The following is a 23,173-nucleotide window of genomic DNA, read 5'->3' as shown; positions in this document are numbered from 1 at the left end:
TATATACTCAGTCTCGGTTGTTGAAAGAGCCACTACATATTGTAAATTAGTTTTTTAGCTAATAGTTGAGATCCATAGCTTGAAAACATACCTTGTGGATGACCTTCTTTTATCTAAATCTGCTACATAATTAGCATTAGTGAACCCTAGAATGTTAAGCTCATTTTCTACACTAGCTCCACCGTAAACTAAAACCATATTAATTGATCCTTTTAGGTATCTAAAAATCCACTTAACAACAGCCCGATGATTTTTTCCTAGATTAGCCATGAACCTACTCGTAACACTCATGGCATGAGCTAAATATAGCCTTGTGCACACCATACAATACATAAGGCTTCCTACAACACTAGAATAGAGAATCTTGCTCATTTCTCTAATGCTCTCTTCATCACTCAGGGATTGCATGTGGGATAACTTGAAATGCTGAGCAAAAGGAACATTCACTTCCTTTGCATCAAGCATATGAAATTTCCTAATTAATTTCTCTAGATAGGACTTTTGGGATAGCTGAAGCACTCTTGGCTTTCTTAGCCTCTCCTAATTCCTTCATTTCAAAAGCTAATTTCAACTTCAACTTTAAATTTTGAATTTCCTCATCTGATTGACTTGCAATCAGCATGTTATCAACATAAAAGAGGAGATAAATTGAGATTTTAGCAGAAATATGTTTTACATAGACACAACAATCAAAATCACTTCTCTTGAATCCTTGGTTGATCATGAATGTGTCAAACTTCCTATACCACTGCCTAGGGGACTGTTTGAGTCCATACAGAGACTTTTTCAGCAAGCACACTTTCTCTCTTTTACCCCTAATTTCAAATCCTTTTGGTTGCTCCATTAGAATATCCTTTTCTAATTCACCATGAAGGAATGCATTGGTCACACCCATCTGCTCTAGGCTTAGGTTTAAGTGGGCAGTCATAGCAAGCAAAATTCTAATAGAAGTATGTCTCACTACCGGTGAGAAAACTTCATTGAAGTCCACCCCAGCTACTTGGGTAAATTCTCTTGCTACTAACCTAGTTTTATCCCTAGGTTTTTGATTATTTCCTGCCCCATCTTTTATCTTAAACAACCATTTACAGCCTACTACCCTTTTATCCAAGGGTCTATCAACCAAGGTCCAATTGTTGTTCTTCCTTAATGACTCCATTTCTGATTCCATGGCTGCAAGCCATTTCTTGGAGTCTCTTGATCTTACAGTCTCCTCATTCGAGAGAGGCTCTTCTCCAGCCATTTCTACTGCACTAGACAATGCATAAGCCACCAAATATGAGAATCCATATCTTAGTGGTGTTCTGCTCATTCTCCTTTGCCTATCTCTAGCTACATTGTATCTACCTAGGCTTGGGTCACTATCAAAACTAGAGGGACCAGCACTATCACCTTGCTGGTAACTATCTAAGCTAGAGGAGCCAACATCAATACTCTGCTGGTCTGCTGCCAGATCCATGGGAATATCAAAGGCAGCATCATGGACTTGATCTTGCTGTTCTATTTCAACGGCCTTAGCCTTTCCTTTCCCATCCTTTTGGTCCTCTATCTTATCATCTTTAATGAAAGAATTTTCATCAAAAATCACATCCCTACTCACATTGTCCTAGGCATTCCTTCTACCAAATTCCATAACTTGTACCCCTTAACCCTTGAAGAATAACCAATAAATATACACCTCTTGGCCCTGAGTTCTGGTTTTCTTTGTTTCATGTGGGCATAAGCTATACACCCAAACACTCTTAGGTGGTCTAGGCTAGGCTTATGACCATTCCACATTTCATAGGGTGTTTTGAACCCTATAGCTGCGGAAGGTGATCTATTTATTACATATGCAGCTGTAGAAACAACTTCTCCCCAAAAAGCTTTAGACAGCCTAGTATGGAATAACATACATCTGACCCTCTCAAGTAGGGTCCTATTCATTCTCTCTGCTAAGCCATTTTGCTTAGGGTTTCTAGGAGCTGTTAGGTGCCTAAGGATGCCACTCTCCTTACATAATTGGGTAAAATGCTTGTTGCAAAACTCTAGACCATTATCATCCTAATAATCTTTATTTTCATACCCTTTTGATTTTCTATCATGGTTTTCCAAGTTTTAAATGCATTAAAAGTATAATCTTTTGACTTCAACACATAAACCCAAACCATCCAAGAGTAGTCATCTATTATGGATAAGAAATACGTAGTACTTCCATGTGATAAAGTTTGACTAGGGCCCCACAAGTCCGAATGAATGTATTCTAAAGGGGCTTTTGAGGTAGGGATGGCTTTCTTATGGAATTTAACCTTAACAGATTTTCCAAATATACAAGATTCACATGTATCTAAATTTGAAATTTTTTCAGCCCCTAATATCCCTTGACTGGACAGTTCTTTAAGCCCTTGTTCACTTATATGTGCCATCCTAAAATGCCACAACTTTGTATGCTCATAGGTTTTATTTTCACCTATAACTGCCTCACCACATAAAGTGGATGCTTGCAGCACATATATTCCATTTTTAAGGACTGCCTTCATACATACAAGTGATCCCCTAGTTACCTTGAGAACTCCGCTATCTCCCCTATAGGAATAGCCATTTTTATCCAACTCTCCAAGGGAAATTAGGTTCCTTTTTAATTTAGGGACATATCTAACAGCTGTTAATGTCCTAACAGTTCCATCATACATCTTTATTTTAATGTCCCTTATTCCCTTTTTATTGCATTCTTGGTTGTTTCCCAATAAAACCTTTCTCCCACCTATATCTCTATAGTTTAGAAACCATTCTCTATGGGGTGACATATGAAAGGACCAACCTGAATCAAGTACCCAAACCTCCCTATCATCTTTGCTAGATACAACCAATGCATCAGCACTATCATAGTCAAACTCACATAAAAGAGGTTGAAATTTCAGGATTACTTCTATCTTGGAATTCCTTCTTTCTTCTAGGACAATTCTTTTTAATGTGCCCCTCTTCATGGCAATGATAACATTTAATCACTTTTCTACCATTTCTAGACTTAGACCGAGACCTACCCCTATTCTTAAAGTCCCTTCTTTTTGCCCTGACCTTGACTGTAAGAACATCCCCTACGGTGTTCTTGCCCTCAACTTTCTGTTGCAGCTCTTTAGAATTCAATGCCCCGATGACATCATCTAAGGTCAATGTGTCTCTACCATGTTTTAGAATATCCGCAAAGTTTCATACAACTTAGGCAAAGAATGCAATAAAACTAGGGCTTTGTCTTCATCATCATATTTTACATCTATGTTTTCTAAATCAAGACATAGTTTATTAAAATCATCTATATGGTTTTGAAGTTTCTGCCCTTCTTGTATCTTAAAGGTAAAGAATTTGGCATTCAAGTACAGCCTACTTGAAAGAGACTTAGTCATGTATAGGCTTTCTAGTTTTAACCGCAACTCTGCAACTGTTTCCATTTTTGAAACCTCTCTTAAAACTATCCCCTAAACTTAGAATCAGGGTATTATAGGCTTTCTTGGTAATTTCTTTCTTCTCTTCTTCCGAATAGGTTTTCAGCATTTTAGACTTTCCTTCGAGAGCTTCTTCCAATCCTAAATTACCCAACAAAGCCCTCATCTTCAATCTCCAGAGGCCAAAATCATTCTGACCATCGAATTTTTTGATGTCATACCTAGCGACTGAGGCTGTAGAAGCCATACCTGCGAATATATCTATCAATTTCTAGGGTTCTTGGCATTTCTTGATGAGTTACCCGGCTCTAATACCAGTTTGTTAAAATTTGGAGCACTAGGAACACTCAATCATTGCCAATAACAGTCTCTCACACACACACGATACAACCCCAACAACAAAAAAAGGAAATTAGAAACGAAACAGAATTGAAAATAGGGAAAAAGACATGCAAACCACATGATGAACATAATGATTTATCCTGGTTCAGATTGCATAATGCAATCCTACATCCAGCCTTAGATCCTAAGAGCAATCCACTAGAAATCTTCAAAGAATCAGTACACAAGAGTCCTTCACGAGTACAGAATGAAAACCAAGATTACAAAGGCTATCTTTCTCTCTAGGCTTTTCTCTCAATCACTTGAACTTGTGCTCAAATGACTACCTCCTGCCTTCTATTTATAGACAATTAGGGCAGACAATACAAGGTTACAACATAAGACTTACACAGTGTCTAAAATGCCCTCATATAACCGTTATCGTTAGGAACAACCTAACTAATACTGTCGCTTGAATCACTCTTGAATTCCCTGATTCCTTCTAAGCCTTCTAGAATATACTCAATGCAAAACTCAACATATATAATTAAAAAAATTAAAGGCAAAAGGTGGCCCAAGTGGGCTGGCATTATTAAAGGGACCCCATGGCCCCAATACAGCGAACAGTGAGCAGCGGCGCCAAGGGGCTGCCTTGGGCAGCCCCCTTAAACCATTGGGGATGGCTTGAAAGCCATCCCCCATTAATCCCATTGACCCCCTTCCTCTTCCTTCTTTCTCCCATGTGTATGTAGATACATTTCACAAGAAAGGAAGGTTTCAAAAAACAAAAATAAAACACAAATCCCTTATATTAATTGACTTCTTTATGGGGAAAATTAGGGGTCGTATAAATTGAGAGATGGTTTCCCACTTGAGGGAGTTGAAGCAAGTGTAAGAGAGGAAAGAAAATAGACAAGGAAGGAAGGAAGAGAGAAAACTAGTGATGGGAAGAAAAGCTTGCCATCAAGGTGACTAAGGTGAGGTTGGAAAGCTAGGAAGAGTGAGTAAGATCTTCTTCAAAGAGACCTCAAGGTGAGTGTCACGACTCGAGGATCTTATTGTAATTTTTTTTCTGAAAAATTCAAATGTATGGCAGGAGCCAACAGAGTTAGTTGCTGTTAGCATTACTATTTTGCCCCTCGGTTTAGCTATAACTGCAGGAAAGAGCCTATATAAGGCTTAGCCACACGAGGATGGGGATTCATTCGTGAAATGATATTGAATTCTTTCCCTCTCAAATTCTCTCTCCCTCCAAAATTCTCTCTCTCTCTCTCTCTTCTCTTCTTTTCCTAATTGTTCTTTAGGTGCAAGTCCCATCCCCGAGACTTAACATTTTGGTATCAAAGTCGATCATCCTTGACTATGATTCTAGCAGAGAGCGGGTGTGATCTGATCACCTCAAGTTGGCGACAATAAAATTGTGATTGTTTTGATACGGTGGATCAAATGTTTGAGGGCACCAAATTGAAACAACTAGAAAACTGCATGGAAACAATGGAATATGGGATTATGCTATAGATGTGGTGAAAAATACAGCCCTAGGCATCAGTGCAGGAGACACTCAATATGGAAGGGGAGGATGAGGAAGAGGTGGAAAATAATGAAGAAGAATAAGAGGAAAATAAGGGTGAAAGGACCAAGGAACCATCTGAGGAGAGCAGGGTCAAGAAGGGGGAAAAATCTCCTTTCATGCACTCAAAGGAGACCCTACGGGGAAGATCATAAAGGTAAGAGGACAAGTGGGAAAGAAGAAACTAATGGTGCTTATAGACAGTGGTAGATCACATAGCTTCTTGAATGAAGCTACGACCATTGAATTGAAGTGTAGGATGACTCACACCACCCCATTGTCAGTGACTGTCTCCAACGGACACAAAATGTGTAGTCACTGTAAATGTGCTGATTTTAAATGGATGATGCAGGGACATGATTTCAGGGCTGATTTAAGAGTCCTCGAGCTTGGGGGTTGTGATATTGTGTTAGGGGTGGACTGGATGAGAACAACCCATTAACATTCGACTTGAATAAGTTGGAAGTGAATGTTGAAATGGAGGGGAAAAAGCTAACACTGATAGGCAGCTTTGAACAAGGGGAATGCAAATTGATTAAGGGAAGCAAGTTGTAGAAGCTGATAAAAAGCAAAGGAGGGCAGATTTCACTACTCTATTCAATCCATGCAGTGGAGAGGGATGGAACAACAAAGGATGAGGAGGTTCAAACAGAAGGGAAGAGAAATTCAGCCCATGTTCTTCTCAGGTACATACTCTAGATAGGTTGCACTTACTCTTGGAAGAATTTAAGGACCTATTCATTGAGCCTAATTCCCTACCTCCCCAAAGACCTTTGGGTCATGCCATACCTCTCAAACCCTAAACCACTCTAATAAACATCTGAGCATATTGATATTCAACCACTCAGAAAGTAGAAATTGAGAAACAAATTTCCACCATGTTAGCCACTTCTTTCATGCAGCCTAGCCAAAGTTCTTCATCCCCAATTTTACTTGTGAAAAAGAAGGATGGCTCTTGGAGATTTTGTGTTGACTACCGTCAACTAAATTCTCATACCATTAAAAACAAATTCCCTATTTCTCTCATTGACTATTTGTTAGATGAATTAGCCGGAGCCAAAGTTTTCTCTAAACTAAACCTCAGGTCCAGATATCATCAAATCCAGATGAAACCCTCAGACATTCCAAAAATAGCCTTTCATACTCACCAAGGCTTGTATGAATTTGTTTTCGTGCCTTTGGATTGACAAATGCCCCAACCACCTTCCAAGCCCTTATGAATCAAATCTTTATCCCTTACCTTCAAAAATTTATTCTGGTCTTATTTGATGATATCCTAATATACAGCTCAAACTTGGAACAACATCTAACCCACCTACGAACCACATTAGAGGTCCTTAGACAAAACCAATTGTATGTCAAGCTATCTAACTGTATCTTTGCTAAAAATGAGGTGGGCTACTTGGGGCATATCATTTCTGGAGAGGGAGTTAAGATTGACCCCAATAAGGTCACAACAATGGTGGAGTGGCCTAGACCTTTATCTGTGAGAGAACTTAGAGGGTTTCTGGGGTTGACCGGTTATTACAGAAAATTCATAAGGCACTATGGGGTGGTTAGCAGACCATTGACTGACCTGCTTAAAAAATATGGCTTGCGATGGAACCCTTAAGCAGAGGTAGCCTTCTTGGCACTCAAGAAGGCCATGACTCAAGCCCCTGTACTAGCCTTTCCTGATTTTTCCAAACAATTTGTGATAGAGACAGATGTTTGTGAGAAAGGGATAGGTGCAATACCGATGCAAGAAGGAAGACCCATAGCCTACATTAGCCAAGACTTGGCTCCTAGGCACCTGGGGTGGAGTGTTTACAACAAAGAGTTACTGGCAATGTTGAAGGCAGTGGACAAATGGAGACATTACTTAGACGGCAACCCCTTCGTGATCAAGATTGATCACGAGAGCTTAAGGTTCCTATCACAACAAAGGTTACAGTCTCAGCTACAGGGGAAGGGGTTTTCCAAGCTTACAGGGCTAGACTGCACCATACTCTACCACAAGGGAAAGGAGAATGTAGTGGCTAATGCCCTTTCCCGAAGGGAGGACAGTGGTAATTGTGGGAGTTGCCATGCCATTACCGCAGTGGTACCTGAATGGGTGAAGGAGATTGTGTAGAGTTATGATCAAACAGATTGGGTGAGGGAACTTATGCTCCAATTGGCTGTCTAACCCTCAGATAGTCAGGGATATTCATTATCCAACGGTCTGATTAGGTTTCAAGGAAGAGTAGTGGGGAGATGATAAGGAATTGAAGGAGAGGATCCTAAAGTCACTCCACTGCTCACCATTAGGCGGGCATTCGGGGATTAGGGCCACTCACAAGGTGAGGCAATTGTTTTTTTGGCCAAGACAAAAGAAGGATGTCATAGAATTTGTGCTGGTTTGTGAGACGTTTTAGAGGTGTAAACACGAACAGGTGTCATACCCCGGTCTCCTACAACCCCTACAGGTTCCAGAGCAAGCATAAGAGGGGATTTCAATGGATTTTGTAGAGGGGTTGCCTAAATCTGAAGGGAAAGATGTGATATTAGTGGTGGTGGACAGACTGACCAAGTTTAGGCATTTTCTCAGCCTCGCACGTCCTTTTTCAGCCCAAGTGGTCAGGATCTTTTTGGACTCAGTGATAAAGTTGCATGGGGTCCCTAAATCGATTGTATCTGATAGGGACAAAATAGTCTCTAGCCATTTTTAGCAGGAGTTGTTCAAGAAGCTAGGGGTGGGGTTACACATGTCAACAACCTATCACCCTCAATCCGATGGCCAAACGGAGAGAGTCAATCAGTGTCTAGAGGCTTATCTCAAATGCATGTGTTTTACCAAGCCAAAAAGCTGGAACAGGTGGCTGCCACTAGCTCAATGGTGGTACAACTCGTGTTTCCACAATACCATAAAGAGAAGCCCCTTTAAGGCAGTATTTGGGTACAAGCCTCCTATCCTACCAGCTATAGCCAACTCTGCTACCAGTTTAGCAATAGTGGAGCAATATCTGCAACAGAGGCAAGACATGCTATCCATCCTTAAGAAGTTGGCAACAACACAGGATGTGATGAAGCAAAGGCGGACAGGAGAAAGAGTGACAGGGCCTTTGAGGTGGGGGATAGGGTGTTCCTTAAAGTGAAGAGGTTCTTACAACAACCCTTCACAACCACACCCGCATCCAAACTCAGCCCGAAGTACTTTGGGCCCTATGCCATTGAGTCTAAAGTGGGGAAGGTGCCCTATAAGTTGAAGTTGCCTCCTAAGGTAAATGTATTCCCGGTGTTCCATGTATCGCTACTCAAAAAATCCATTAAACAAGGTGTCCCCACTAGTCAGCAACTGCCAGCCATGGAAGATGATTTGGAAGAAACACTGGAGCCTAGGCCTATCCTAGATAGGAGGGTGATCTATCAAGGAGTAGTGCCCATGACCCAAGTATTGGTCCAATGGTCACAGCTATAGCCAAACCACACCACTTGGGAGTACCTACCAGAGTTGTTGAAGCAATTCCCCAAAGCTACAGGCCTATTGTAAAATTCTTGAGGACAAGAATTAGTTTCGAAGGGTGGGGGAATGTCACAACCCAAGGGTCATATTGTAATTTTTTCTGAAAAATTCAAATGTATGGCGGGAGCCAACATAGTTAGTTGTTGTTAGCATTACTATTCTACCCCTCGGGTTAGCTGTAATTGTAGGGAAGAGCCTATATAAGGCTTAGCCACACGAGGATGGGAATTCATTCGTGAAATGATATTGAATTATTTCCCTCTCAAATTCTCTCTCCCTCCAAAATTCTCTCTCTCTCTCACTCTCTCCCTCTTCTCTCTTCTTTTCGTAATTGTTTTGTAAGTGCAAGTCTCATCCTTGAGGCTTGACAATGAGTTTCTCACACCCCCAAACTCTTACTTCGTGGCTTTTTTCGTGTTGCGTGTGAAATTAGTTTTGGAAATGTTCTCTATTTGGCTTTTCATTTGCATCCATATCATGTATGGCCAAACTATTTTGCCCTACATTGCTTAGGCCCGAGATGACATGGTTGGGGACCTTCTCCAAGATGTGCTTAGGGCATCGGTTGAGAAAGCTTTTGGAAGCATGTCGACATTGTCACAAGTGGCATCACACAGTAGAAACCTACATTTTTTTTCATGCACACATTTTATATAAATGTTCAACTTTTGGGGGATTCCCTACTTGGAAGGTTGGGTTCATCCCCTAGAATAATCAAATGTTCCAGGCAAGGCAAACGGTTAGAAGTGAAAAGAAGTTCTTGAAGCATAGGTTTTGGAAGTTTCATTATTTTTGTAGCATATCATGGTTTGTAGATGCTATATGTGTTTTTATGTAATGCACTCAGTGTTCTAAAACGTAGTCTAGGTGACCACCAAGGCGTTAGGCGGCCCTAGCCATCGCGATTTCCTGCAAATTGGCACCCCTAGGCGCCGAGGCCGATTAATCAGGCCCAATTGGCACCTCAGCGGCCCAAGCAGCGCCTAGCCACTGCGGGCGGACACCCGTTAGGATTTCCCTTTTTTCTTTTATATCCTCTCGTCGATTTCTCTCTCTCGTCTTTAGTGGACTCGTCGATTTCTCTCTCTCGTCTCTAGTGGACTCGTCGTTGTCATCGCTGCCGCCTCCGCCAATAGTCTCATCACTCTCTCTCTCTCTCTTGTCGCCATCACCAATCATCCTTCTCATCCACGTTCTCGGCTCTCGTCGTTGTCCGTCTGTCCATTGCCCCCATCGACTGCTGCTCGTCATCGTCCATCTCCTCCGTTGCTATGTCTATGTGTGTGTGTGTATATAACAACAATATTAACATATATATATATGCATATATATTGTATTTATATATTTTTTAATTAATTTTAACATATATGTAACAACAATTTATAATTAAATAAAAGTAAAAATGAGTATTTGATTCATTTTTTTGTATTATTCAATAACATGTCTATTTTCGTCTTTTTATCATATTCTGATAGTTTATCAGCTTCTTTAATCATTTTTGCACCTCTTCTCAAGAAGCTTTGTTTTTTACAATTCTTCTCACTTGTCTTTCCAACTTATAGCAAAAAATTAAAAAAAAAATAGCAATTTTCCTAGGCGCCACCTAGGCGACCCAGGTGCTAGGCCACAGTCTGGCGCCCGACTAGTGCCTAGCGCATTTTAAAACACTGAACGCACTAGAAGCATATATAGGTTTATTTTTAACGATATCAAGTGTATCAAACATACCAAACTCATTATACAAACTAAGTTTTCATTTAAGGCACGCCATTTTATTTTGGTAGAAACAGATAACTTTTACATTTATGTCTTGGGTTGTGGTGATTTAGAAATTTATTCCAAGGGTTTCTAAAGATTTTGGTCGGTATGCCTGAAAAGTCTTTTTTTTTCTTTTAAACTTGGTATTTTGGAATGAATAAAAATTTGGACTATTTAATATGAGTTATGAATTAAACTAGGTTTGATTCGTGAAAATGATTACATACATAAAGATCATGCCTTGATAAACTAAACTGAATACAAAAGTTTAGGTGGAAAGGCGACACTACTAGAGGTAAACCTCCCTAAGTGTTGCTTAGAAGAATAATCTCTAGTGAATTTGGGAAAAATAAATGATGAAAATGGAAGGTCAAGCGAATGAAAGTTTTGAAAGCAAGATGTAAATCATAACGGGTTGGCAAAGAGCCTATATATGAAGTGTTTTTAAAAATGAAAAAAAAAAAAAAAACCCAAATTATGACATGGAAACACACTCTAATAAGAAGGGTGTTTCAAACCTTCTTTAAGACGATCACCATCAATGATCACTATATACTTGAACTCTACAACAACAACTATAGTCACAAGCCTTAATCCCACTAGGTGGGGTCACCTACATGAACTCTACACCTTCAACCATCTCTATTTGTCTAGAATTCATGATATTTAATCCTACAAGTTTTATGTTGGCTATTGGCTACATAATTCTATCCTTGCCAAGACATAAACAACAGAATAACCTTATCAAGCCTTAATCCCATTAGGTGGGGTTGGCAAAATGTATTCTATCTCACCAATCATGATTTTGTGAGAAGCAGACAAGAATGTTGATAAGCGTTAACCCAATTTGATGTTTCACCAGCATCTGAGTTATGTTTTAAAGTGTTATTTTTTATCCACTGCAGGTGCTCCTGTATGCTGCTGCTGCAATGCTGCTTATATCTCCATTCGATATTTTCTATTTGTCATCACGCTATTTCTTGTTAAGGACTCTTTGGCGGATAGTGTTTCCATTACAGGCTAGTTCATATTTTTCTCTTCTTTTTTACATTGCTGTGTTTCATGATTCTGGCAATAATTTTTTAACTTTCTGATAAGTATGTCATGTATCTTGGATATGTCTAGACTTTTAAGTTTGGCCTTTCACTTAAGATGTTTAAGTGGCAGATGGAGAATCTTGCTTCTTTTATGTTCCCAGGAATCAGACATACTCTGCTTTCTTTCCTGTTAAGACTTTCATGTATAGTGATTACCTGGGTTACATTTTTAAGTTATTTTGAAGTTGATATGGTAGTGTAGTATTCCAGTTACTTTTAGTCAAGTTAATTATGATCATCATGGCTTAAAACATATGGTCTCATGTGAAGGTAGCAACCAATTTTCTGATAAAATCTCCTGGTAGACAGTGGTATTCTGGATGGAGTAAAAAAAAAATTTTTGTCCTACATGCAGACATGCTTGCTGACACACAAACTTGCAAACAAGGGGTTTTTTCAACTATGTTGAAATCCTTCAACTTGATTGTATAACCACATTGCAACTCAAGGATTACCTTGGTAGAGCTGTTAGAGTGTTTTTAAATGAGCCTGGCAGTTGTCAATACCAAAAACCCTCATAACTTATCAAATTAAAGATCCTTTTGGGCCTTAATTAAATATGGTTTCTGTTTGTATCAATGTTTCAAATTTCTTGGATTGTCTGGCTATTATCATTTTTCATCTGAGCTTGCTTGGTGATTTCAGGCAATATCATTTGCTGATTTTTTCTTGGCTGATATTTTAACCTCTATGGCAAAGGTATGCATCTCTGTGTAATTGCTAAGTCTCTCTACTAGTTGTTACAGTGATGTTGTCCTTGTTATTTGAAGCATTACTGGAAGTGATAACCATGTTGTAAATTGAGTTTTTAGTAGCAGTTTGTCATATTCATATTGTGAACAAAGTTCTTTCAGTATGCAACAAACCATGATTGTAATGGCCATGGAGGAACTGGTCAATGAATACACAGGTTCTTTCCTGGGATCTGAGGTCTCAACGCTGAAAGTATTGATGGCTTGACAGCTCTAGTAGTTCAGCCATTACAAATTTGTGCTATTTTGCTAAGATAGAACCTCCAAAATGTAACCAATGCAGGAGTGGGTGAGAGTACTCAACTGGACTTGTGAAATATCCTAGATATATGTGGTTGATTGGTTGTTCCTACTCCTTGTGTCACTTAGGATTGTCTCTCTGACTAATTTCTTGTAAGTTAATTATTGTGAAACTTAAAAGTCACAGGGCCCAGTTTCAGTGTAAATCAGACATAGAGTTGAGTTATCAGCCCAAAAAGGATGCTTCCTGATGCTTATTATTGTTAAAAATCTTGACTATCTTACCATGTCTAATATGCCATTTTTTTCTGTAGATGGGCCTTGTGGGTCCATTTCTTCACCCTTGCTGATATCCTCCAGCATATCCAATCACCACTGATATAGAAGGTCTGGAAGATAGCTTAAAATATTTCTCAGCGATTTCTTAAAATATTTCTTCATTTGCTACAAATATCAAATTTTTATTTGCTGATTGAGGAGTTCTGTTTAGACTGCCCTAATTCTCTAGTGACCCTTGAGCCTTGACTTGGAAGAGCAGAGTGCCCACCCTTACAATATGAATGCTAAGGAGCACCATCTAGTTACAAAAAACATTTTCCAGTTTTTATTCTCTAAATTTTTACTTTATCTCTAATTCTCTGTTTCCATAGAAATTTTTTAAAACACATCCAATTGTTATAGAGAGCTATTTTCTCATCTTCTAAATTGAAAATATGTTCAAAATTGTTATATGAAACATGTTTTCAATTTATTAATATTTTTACTTTAAAGTTGAAGAATAATAAAGTAGTTGGACCAAATAATACCACAATAGAAGTATAGAAATGCATGAGATAAGGAGGCATTTTTTAGCTAATGGAATTATTTAACACGGTCCTTAAATCGAGTATTCCAAATGAAAAAAGGATCAATTTCTATATGTTGGATAAATTGTTTAAGAAGAAAGGGGATATTATGGAGGATGTTACTCATAGAATAAAGGTGGGACAGTTAAAGTGGAGAAGTGTGTTCGACATGTCATATGATCATAAAATTCTTTTAAAGCATAAATGAAAGGTCTATCAGATGACTACAAGGCCATATTTATTCTATGGCTTAAAATGTTGGGTAGATAAGCTCATACATGTATAAAATATTAGTGTAACTAAGTTGAGAATGTTACGGCGGATGTGTTGTCAAACAAGAAAATTCAAAATGAAACAAGATTATATGTTTGAAATGGTTCTTATTGGAGATAAGACAAGGGAGTTAGGATTAATATGGTTTGGACATGTGAGAAGATCGATAGAAGCACCTGTGAGGCAAGTGGATGAAATGGAGAAAATTACAAAAAAGGGGGAAGAAAACCAAAAAAAAAAAAAATGGTGGGAAGACTTACAAAGGGTATGTCCACGATAGAGTTGATTGGGGATTTAGAATTCATGTAGCTGACCTCACATAGTGGGATTAAGGCTTGTGATTGTTCTTGTATAATACTAGTATTTTTATTTTTTCTATATTATAATATTATTTATTATTAACAAATTGTCAAATTCAAAATTGTATCATTTATATTTATATTGATTTAAGTACAACCAATGTTGATTTGGGAAACACAGGAAAACACCCTCTTCTTTGTGAAGAAAATATTGGAAAGCATCTTAAATATGTTTTCTAATAATTAGTATAAATTTGAAAACAAACTTTTCCTTATTTTATTTTGGAAATTTTCTTATTTGAATATGTTTTCTGTAGAAAAAATACTTCTTTTCTTAATAATCAAAGGATGTACACGGCCCTCTTTTATGGAGGGAGAATGGATACAAGAAAGGAAACAAAGAAGATACAAAGAAAGGAAAGCTACATATTTACAAAGGAAAACAATATGCACAAACATTAGGAAACTTTCCTAAGACCAGATTAGAAGTATCCTATTCTGGTTATAGAAACTTCCAAAGAGGCATGATCTCTTCTTCAAGACTTCCCATAACTAGGCTGCCATATCCGCTAACATTTTCCAATTTTCTTTCTTTTTTGGACAAAATTTCCAGAAATCAGAGCCTATTGTCCAGAACTAAACAGCCCTCTAAGAGAATTTTCTCTCAAAGTCCACTTTGTGTTGACATCTTTGGGGTTGCCTGCTACATCTTAATTGGAGGAGAATAAGTCTAAACCATAAACCCTAAAGCCTGTAAAGAATAAGTCTGTATGTAAATATCCTTGCAAGAGTATCATAACACTTGTTCTTGAACATATTAATAGTTTATAATAAGTTGAAAAATCATAAATATTGCTTGTGTAACTAAAGAAATTGTCATTTTCTTTATGCATCTTTTGTATTCCATACAAGCTTTCTAATTGTGCTGCCTCTAATGACTTTCATTTTCAACTGATTGCGGATCTGCGATTAAAATTATCATGTTGTTGCAATTTTATCTATACTTATTAATTCACCCTATCAGTGAAGATATTTAACTTGAACTTGTGATTGATTACTTGAAAGTAGCTTTTTCTCTGTGGATCAATTCTTGTACCTGCTGGGTAGAAAGTGGTAAAGGTGGAAGTCTAGCCATAAATTTAATATCTACTTGGTCAAAAAGAAAAAGGAAAAGCAGTCTATATCCAACCATGGTGGAGATAACTAGTGAAAATGCTCAAATGCTACCCTTTTCACCCTCTACTCAATATTTTGGAGATTAATTCAGTTGATAAACATTCATAAATTTTGGACATACCAGTTTAGTTATTGAAGCTCTCTTGTGCTAGAATGAATTTGAATTTCTCAAAGTAGATAAATTGCATGTCTCATGTCCATGAGATGTACATTTTCTTTGGAGGGTTTTAACTATTGTGTTACCAGTTTGGAAGTGTTGCACTATTTATATAAAGTTTTTACTCGCCATGCACTTCCATGCATGCTTGTAATTTTCTGTTTAAATGCAGGTATTTTCAGATTTAGAACGATCAGTCTGTAGAATGGTCAATCGACAGGTTAGTCTTTGTTGATCCTGTACCTTGTTAACAATGTCAGTTTTGCTCCAATTAGGATTACAATTCTCTCTCTCTCTCTCTCTCTCTCTCATGGGCCTTAATGGCAGTGGCATCTGACTGTCTGTTTCTTCCCTTGCATTCTTGTAGTGTTATGTTGTATACAGTTCAATGACATAATACTTATCCTAGTCTCACAAGTTTATAAAATTACCAAAAAGTAGAAATACTAAGAGCTATACTAGTGACTAGTGAATTACCTTGGTTTCTAAAGTCAAGAGTCTTAAGACAAATATTAAGGAGTGGAGAATTATCATTAAAATGGTAACCTAGTTCATGGGCTCCTGTCATTTTTTTGGTGAAAGGGTTAGACCTGCACAATCTTAACCTGAATGGAGAAAGATATTTTACTATTTTGATGGGGTGAGATCTAGGTGAAACGGATCAACCTTACCATTGTACCAAAGCTTGCTAGATACTGTTGTACCATTGTACCAAAGTTGTCAGTTGTCACAGTATTTCATCTCTGTAAGTTTATTACTCCAGTGCTTTGTTTTTATTTGTTATGAAATGGTTCATAAATATTGCAGGTTGCAACAATTGCTTGGTTTGAGGCTGATTCTGTCTGTGGCAGCCACTCGGTTGCAATACCTATAATTCTTGTTTTGCCTTATGTCTTCCGTCTTTTCCAATGTCTTCGACAGTACAAGGATACTGGGGAAAAAACTACCCTTTTCAATGGTAAGATCTATTTGTCACTTTGATTTCCTTTCTATAGTTGCCTTTTGCAATTATCCTGAAGTAATGATACTTTGTGACAATTGATAACTAAAAATCTATTTTCCAAAAAAATTAAATAGAAATGGTAAAATAAATAAAACCAATGCTAAGACATCATGATTAGATTTTAGTGCTCACAAACTAATGGATTGTATTAAGTGGATGTCATTTGTCATTATCTTATAATGATCATGGCGATTTTCAAGACTAGAGTTCCAAAATCAATGGTCACCTAATCTACCAAGTTATTAAGTGTACAAAAGGCTCACTCATTAGTACACGAAGAGATCTACTATCAATAATTGGTGGATATATATATATATATATATTTTAAGCAATAATATTATGATGGTTTGGTCATGCAAGCATGGTTGTCAAAGGAGCGCATAGGCACAAGGCTCTAGAGAGGGCACCTCAGCATGGCTCAAGCAAGACGCCCTCCGTTAGGCACACACCTATGCATTTAGGTGTGTGCCTCCACCATATGCGCCTTGTGCACTTATGTGCTGTTGGGTTTTTTTTAAGATTATTAATCAATTTTTTGTTATAACAAGGAAAAAAAATACTTACAGTTAAATTCCAGAAAAGGCCAATATAAATTCTTAACATAAACCCAAACGTTAACCCCTTCCTCTTTTCATAAAACCCTATTAAAATAATCATCCCCAACAGCACCTCATAACCTCTTCTCATAGAACCCTTTAACCAGAAATTGAGAAAAGCACTGAAGGAGAAAGGAGAAATGGAAAAGGGATTGAAACAACATCAAATCTCAGCATATATAGTGTATGTGCAGCACTTCTCAAATTTTGAAACAATGCTTTATGTTAATATTTTGTTATGTTAGACAAATAGACTATGATTTAAATATTGCTTGTGATTTTGACTTAGGCTATGTTTTGTTATGTTAGACAATGATTTGACAATGCTTTATATTAGACTATGATTTGTTATTTTGCATATTGTAAGTCTCATTTTATAAATTTGTATCTTGTTTTGAAATTTTTTGAAATGATGCTTCATGTTGATGCTTAGACTTGTAGTGCTTTTTTGAAATAATATTAGTTTAGTTGATATAGTAATATAGTGTTGGTTATCTGTCATTTATGATTTTTTTAGTTTGCATTTAACTCTTTATAGGTATATTGTGAAAAAAATTATGTATAAGTATTTTTATACAAATTTGGAATTAATGTGCGCCTCACATCCAAAAAGCCATGTCTGCGCCTTGCGCCTCGTGCCTTTGACAACTATGCTTGTGAGAACAAGATCAATAGAGACTGCTATGAGGAGAGTGATTGAAATGGAATGAGTATCTAGTAAAAGAGGTAGAGGAAGACTAAAAAAATTTTGTGGGAGACATTTAGATATGATATGAGTATAGGCAGAAGGTAAGGCCTAGGCCACAGTTAGAAATGACTAGAGAACTATAATTCATGTAGCTGACCCCAAATGACCCCAAATTGCAGATGAAGACTTGATATGTTGTAATGATATTTTGGAATGGGGGAAAAAACTGTCTTGAGAGGCCAAACCCTCTACAGGGGAGGACTTTGAGCCTCCCCAAAGAACTAATTACGAAGCAAAATCATCAAGAAAAGAAAATTGAGTCCAAGGAAAAGGATGTATTTTCTCTTAACAGCAACATATCCAGCCTTATTCCACCATGTGGGGGGTGCATTTTCTCTTAAACCACTAAAAATTGGACCATGAATGCTTCCCTTGACACCACTAGCTTGTTTCCCTGGACTTCAAACGGACATATTATTCCTCTTGCACTAAACTTGACACCTAACACAAAAGAAGTGGCAATCTAAGCACACCTCAAACCCTATTTGGGGCAAGCTTGACCTCAGCACAATGAACATCAACATCCAAAATTATTGCTGTCATACAACACAACAACAGCAATGATAAAAATACAGGTCCTCAACTGTACAGTGAAACAAGATGACCAACAAAGTCCTTATCTATTTTGCACCTATAATATGAGTTAGAGAGAAGCAGTCTAAGAAAATAAGGCCACCCAAGTAGGGGTCTTCAGTCTCCACAAAGTTCTCCATCTATAGACAGAATCTTATTATCATTATTACTTTTTTTGGCAATTAGTAGACACTTTTAAGAACAATACTAAAATAGATAGTTATGATAGTTTCTACCTTCTGCCAATTCAGTGTAATCCAAGTCACACAGCAGTGAACCAAGTTTACATCTCCGCTGATAGAGAAATACCACTCTTATCATCTTGCATATGTTATAGTCTGCAAAAATATCCAATTTCATTGAAGAATATGAACTGATTTTAATATTATAATTATTAGTGAATTATATTTTTCTACATAAATCTTGTTTACCTCTTAATTCCCTAGCAAACCATGGACTCTAGTAACATCTTGTGCTCCAAATTTGTTTTTTTAAAATTTAATGCTAACATGACAAATGTTCAAAATTGTGATTGGTTTTTTTTTTTTTTTTTTTTTGGTGGGGGGTGGGGGGGGGGGGGGGGGAGCTTGTTGGTCATTGCTTTCACATGGTGTGCAGTGCACTTCTTGTGATGCACTGATTATATACTAAGGTAGTCATGAATAAAGGAGCTGGAATGATACGTGCCACAGTTGATCATGATGCAGATCTCTTCTATACATTGTTTATTTTATAAGCAAGGCTCCACTTTTGTTTTTGCTAATTCAAAGCAGAAAGGCTCCACTTTGAGTTGCAATGTTTTTGAAAATGTGGAGAAATCCAGCAGACTACCAGTTTATGTGAAGACTCAATTGATGAAGTATGCTACTCCATTAATACTCATGTACTTGATATCCTCTGAAAGCCCAAAGTTCCATTGGCTACAAATTTGTTTGGCTTGGTCATTATTTCAACTTTCTTGCTTTGATACTTATTTTCATTTACTTTTTTTTTTTTGTTCAATCGACATGTTTCCTACTGTCCTAATTTTGTATAATCTGGAGTTTTGTTTGTTTTTTAATTGGTTACTTCATGTTACATCTCCTTGCACAGAAGTCAGACTACTTTATTGCCTTATTTTTCTGTATTGAAGTGTAACATTTTTTCCTTATGGTTTCAGCTTTAAAATATTCGACTGCAGTGCCAGTGATTTTTCTTTCAGCCCTTAAATATCATGTCTTCCCTGATAAGTGGACAAACATTTATCGGCCTTTGTGGCTTCTTTCGAGTGTTTTGAACTCGCTGTACTCTTTCTACTGGGATGTGACACGAGATTGGGACTTGAGGTATGCCATAGGACGTGTGCTTTTGCCCTCCTGTCATTGCCAAATAAATGAGAAATTCACTATATTAATGCATTTCACCAGTTGTTGGGAGCTTCTTTCCAGAAGTAACTCTGGATTGAGATGAAAACCTGATTACATTCCTTTCCTGGTAGTTTCTTTTCTATTGAGATATATATTGCATTTGTGAGCTCAGCTGGGAATCCTTCCTGCATCTCTGCATGTGCGCTTGGTGTTCTTGTGTTGGCACCTGATTAAAGTTTTTGTTTTGTTTTCCTTTTCCTAATACAACGAGGAAGATAATTGGCAAATTTTAAGTTGCAATTTAGTTGAAAAATGAAGACAAAGGACCATTCATTTACCCGTTACTTGTGGTGCTTGTAACTTGTTGGCACTGCACCACTGGAATTTGTTGTGTTATTTAGCTTCTAATCCAGAACTGAACCCTAATCTTGTCCTCTTCCACCAGCGGCTTCACAAGGATTTTCAAGTTCAGCAAACCGAATATGTGCTCAAACTTGTTCTATGGAAGAAGATGGGTAAGAATGTTCCCATATATATTGAATTTGGTTTTGTTTTGTTTACTAAATAGATAGATAAGGGAGATGGATCTTCATGGTGTGGGTGAGAGGAAGGAAGGAAGGAACACGGAAAGCTGTTAATTGCCCTGCTTGCTTGGAATATTGTGGAACGAACTTTTAACTAACTGATGGGAGTTTGGTGATTGCAGGTGTATTTATGGGTAATAGGAAGCAATTTGGTGCTGCGGTGCACCTGGACATACAAGCTGTCGGCGCATCTCCGGCACAATTACCTTACGGTCTTCACAATCACAGCCCTGGAGATGCTGCGACGCTTCCAGTGGGTTTTCTTTCGCGTAGAGAAGGAGTGGAATAAGATGAACTCCAAAACAAACGCCGCCCTGCCCATGAGCGATTTTTCCAAGGAGGAGCAACAGAAGCTCATCGACTCCACTGCCCACAATGTATAGTAGATAGACAGACAGACAGTAAGTCAGCCAGACAGACCCCCATTTTTGTTTGTTCCTTTTGATCACATTATTCATTCATATTTTATATCAGTTACTTTTTGCCACCTTACCTTTGCTTTGCTTTGCCTTGCTTGTTCATAATGTATAGCCATTCTGGCGACACAAGGACGAGATCATTACACCATATCCTCCTCCTCCTCCTCCTCCGTACCCTTAAACACATTTGTTCCAGACAATCTTACCGATCTTTGATGCAAATCATTAGTTTTTTTATATCATTATTATTATAACTCTTGCTCTTCTTTCCCATCAGCTTATTCGGCCCTTGTACCCACACCCACACCCACAGTCGGGTTGGATAAGAAAGATACCAGTCAGTCAGTCAGTCACTGCGTCTTCATCTTCCTCTTTGTTGCCCATCAACCGCCTCGCTGCGTCTTCTTCATTTTCTTATCTCTCCCTCCCTCGCCCTCCACTGATCCGACAGCTTTTGGTTTTAAGAATAAAAACATTCTTTCTCGGTTACGAGGGAATATATTCTGAACCAACTTAGTTAGTTAATTATCTATATTCTGACTTTTTGTGGCCGCCCCAGTCCCCCTCTTATATGGGCGTTATATATAAAAACACCCATGTAAATCGGTTATGGAGAAAAAATGTTTTTATAAAGACCGGTTACTGAGAAAGAACATAAACTATAAAAATATTATAAAAACATTCTTTCTCAATAACCGATTTACATGGGTGTTATATATATATATAATACTTTTTTTAAGTAAAACAAATAAAAGATTTTAAACAAAGATTTATAAGATAGTATTTGTTGGTCTTAATTTAGTTTTTAACTTTTTAAAACAAAAATTTAAATAAAGATAATGTAATGGTAATATATTATTTTTAAATTTATTTTAATTAAAAGATTTTGAGTTCAAATCATGTGAACCGAATGAATTTTTGTTTTTTAAAATAAAATATATAAAGGGTATTTTAATAATTCATTTTATTGATAGAATTTTAAATAATAAAATGAGACTTAATCTTTAGTTTGAGATGCTTATACTCAACTATGGGGATTTGAAGTGTAAAATCAATTCGATCTAAAATGAGTTGAAACTCAGTCTGGCCCTCAGTTCAGTTATTAACTTTAATCCATCTGTGGCTTGATCCAATTTGAGATGGGTTCAAAATCAAAAATTAATTGAAAATAAATAAATAATATTATTATTATTATTTATTAATAATAAATATCAATATAATATACATCTAATTTATTATTGAATTTTTAAAATTCAACAATATATGAATATGTATATTATATTTAGAATTTTTTGATAAAAAAATTTTGTGTGGACGATATATACAAATATTTATATGTCTGTTCTTTAAAATTTATTTTAAAAAATATAGAAAAAAAAATTATTGTCAAATCAGACATAATTGAACCAATCAATCCAAAATTTGGTTCGATTCTGGTTTGGCTCAATTTAGGATTGATCTGCTCTAATCTAAACATAAATTAAATTAGATGTGAGGGTAATAAAGTCCTATATTTGTAACATTTTAAAAAGTTTGAATATCTTGAATAAAAAAAATTAAAATGCAAGTCTAAATTAGAAAATATGGGCATTTGAATGGACCATTTATAACAACAGTACTCTATAATTATTTTTCTTTATTAATTGGTGGCTTAGTTGTCACAATTAATGTTTGACATTAATTCTATTATTAGTATCACAACGAATGGAATTCTGTGGCCATCCTATCACTTAATTAGCTAATTAACTAGGATGATATATATATATATATTGATACTGATGGGAGAATTTTGTCTCTATACAAAATTTATTATTATTTTTTTTTTTTTAATTCTTCAAAGATGACGCCTGTTTCCACTATTTGGGTGGGGTACAAGTCTAGACTGGGGCAAAAAAATTTAATATAAACAATTAAGTTAGTCTCTTTTGGGCCCCAATTAATCCCCACTAATCCAAGATGACCAAGGGAATGAGATCACACTCTTTGAGTGACACGATGACAACTCTTCTTTGTCACACAATACGATGACATAAAATATAAATTCTAAAAAATACATATATCATTTATTACGTATAATTTTTTTTGTTTTATCACTAATACTAAGAATATTGATTTGATTGTCATAAAACATATTGAGAGGATCGAGTTTCACTTTTGTAGGACGCGTAAATTTTAGGCAAGTTAGAAATTAAGGACAATTATTGAATGCACTCATAAACTTAGGACAAATTAATTTGATGATAATTGACTTTAACAAACGATTATCATATACGGTCATATTTTTAGTTTATTCCATACAATTTTAAATCTTACCTAATCTTAAAGAATAAAGAAAGAATGAATGAATAAATGAACGAAGGAACAATAAACAACAACGGAAGGAGTGGGAGAAATTAAGAAAGGAAACGTTGGTAGGAAGAAAGAATGATGTTTTTGATTTTGGGGGAGGTTTTGGCCATGTGAATTGCGGCGGCATGACATAATAATGAAGCATTGAAGCTTTTGCTTGA

At 36.8% G+C, this 23,173-nt stretch overlaps 1 protein-coding gene across 1 annotated transcript in view; it reads left to right on the top strand.

Annotated features, from left to right (window-relative positions):
• The window catches only part of LOC127811710 (uncharacterized), a 37,020-nt gene extending 16,289 nt beyond the window's left edge, over positions 1-20,731 (top strand). The window contains exons 8-14 of the mRNA XM_052351843.1: positions 11,461-11,574; positions 12,298-12,351; positions 15,567-15,614; positions 16,202-16,352; positions 19,474-19,639; positions 20,106-20,175; positions 20,367-20,731. Of these exons, the coding sequence (XP_052207803.1) occupies positions 11,461-11,574; positions 12,298-12,351; positions 15,567-15,614; positions 16,202-16,352; positions 19,474-19,639; positions 20,106-20,175; positions 20,367-20,627 (864 nt within the window). The 3' untranslated portion in view covers positions 20,628-20,731. The remainder of the gene's footprint in view (positions 1-11,460; positions 11,575-12,297; positions 12,352-15,566; positions 15,615-16,201; positions 16,353-19,473; positions 19,640-20,105; positions 20,176-20,366) is intronic.
• Positions 20,732-23,173: the final 2,442 nt, after the last annotated feature.

This window comes from Diospyros lotus, chromosome 10 (genome assembly GCF_014633365.1).
Source record: "Diospyros lotus cultivar Yz01 chromosome 10, ASM1463336v1, whole genome shotgun sequence".
NCBI classification, from domain to species: Eukaryota; Viridiplantae; Streptophyta; class Magnoliopsida; order Ericales; family Ebenaceae; genus Diospyros; species Diospyros lotus.
This window is presented reverse-complemented; position numbering and strand designations above follow the sequence as displayed.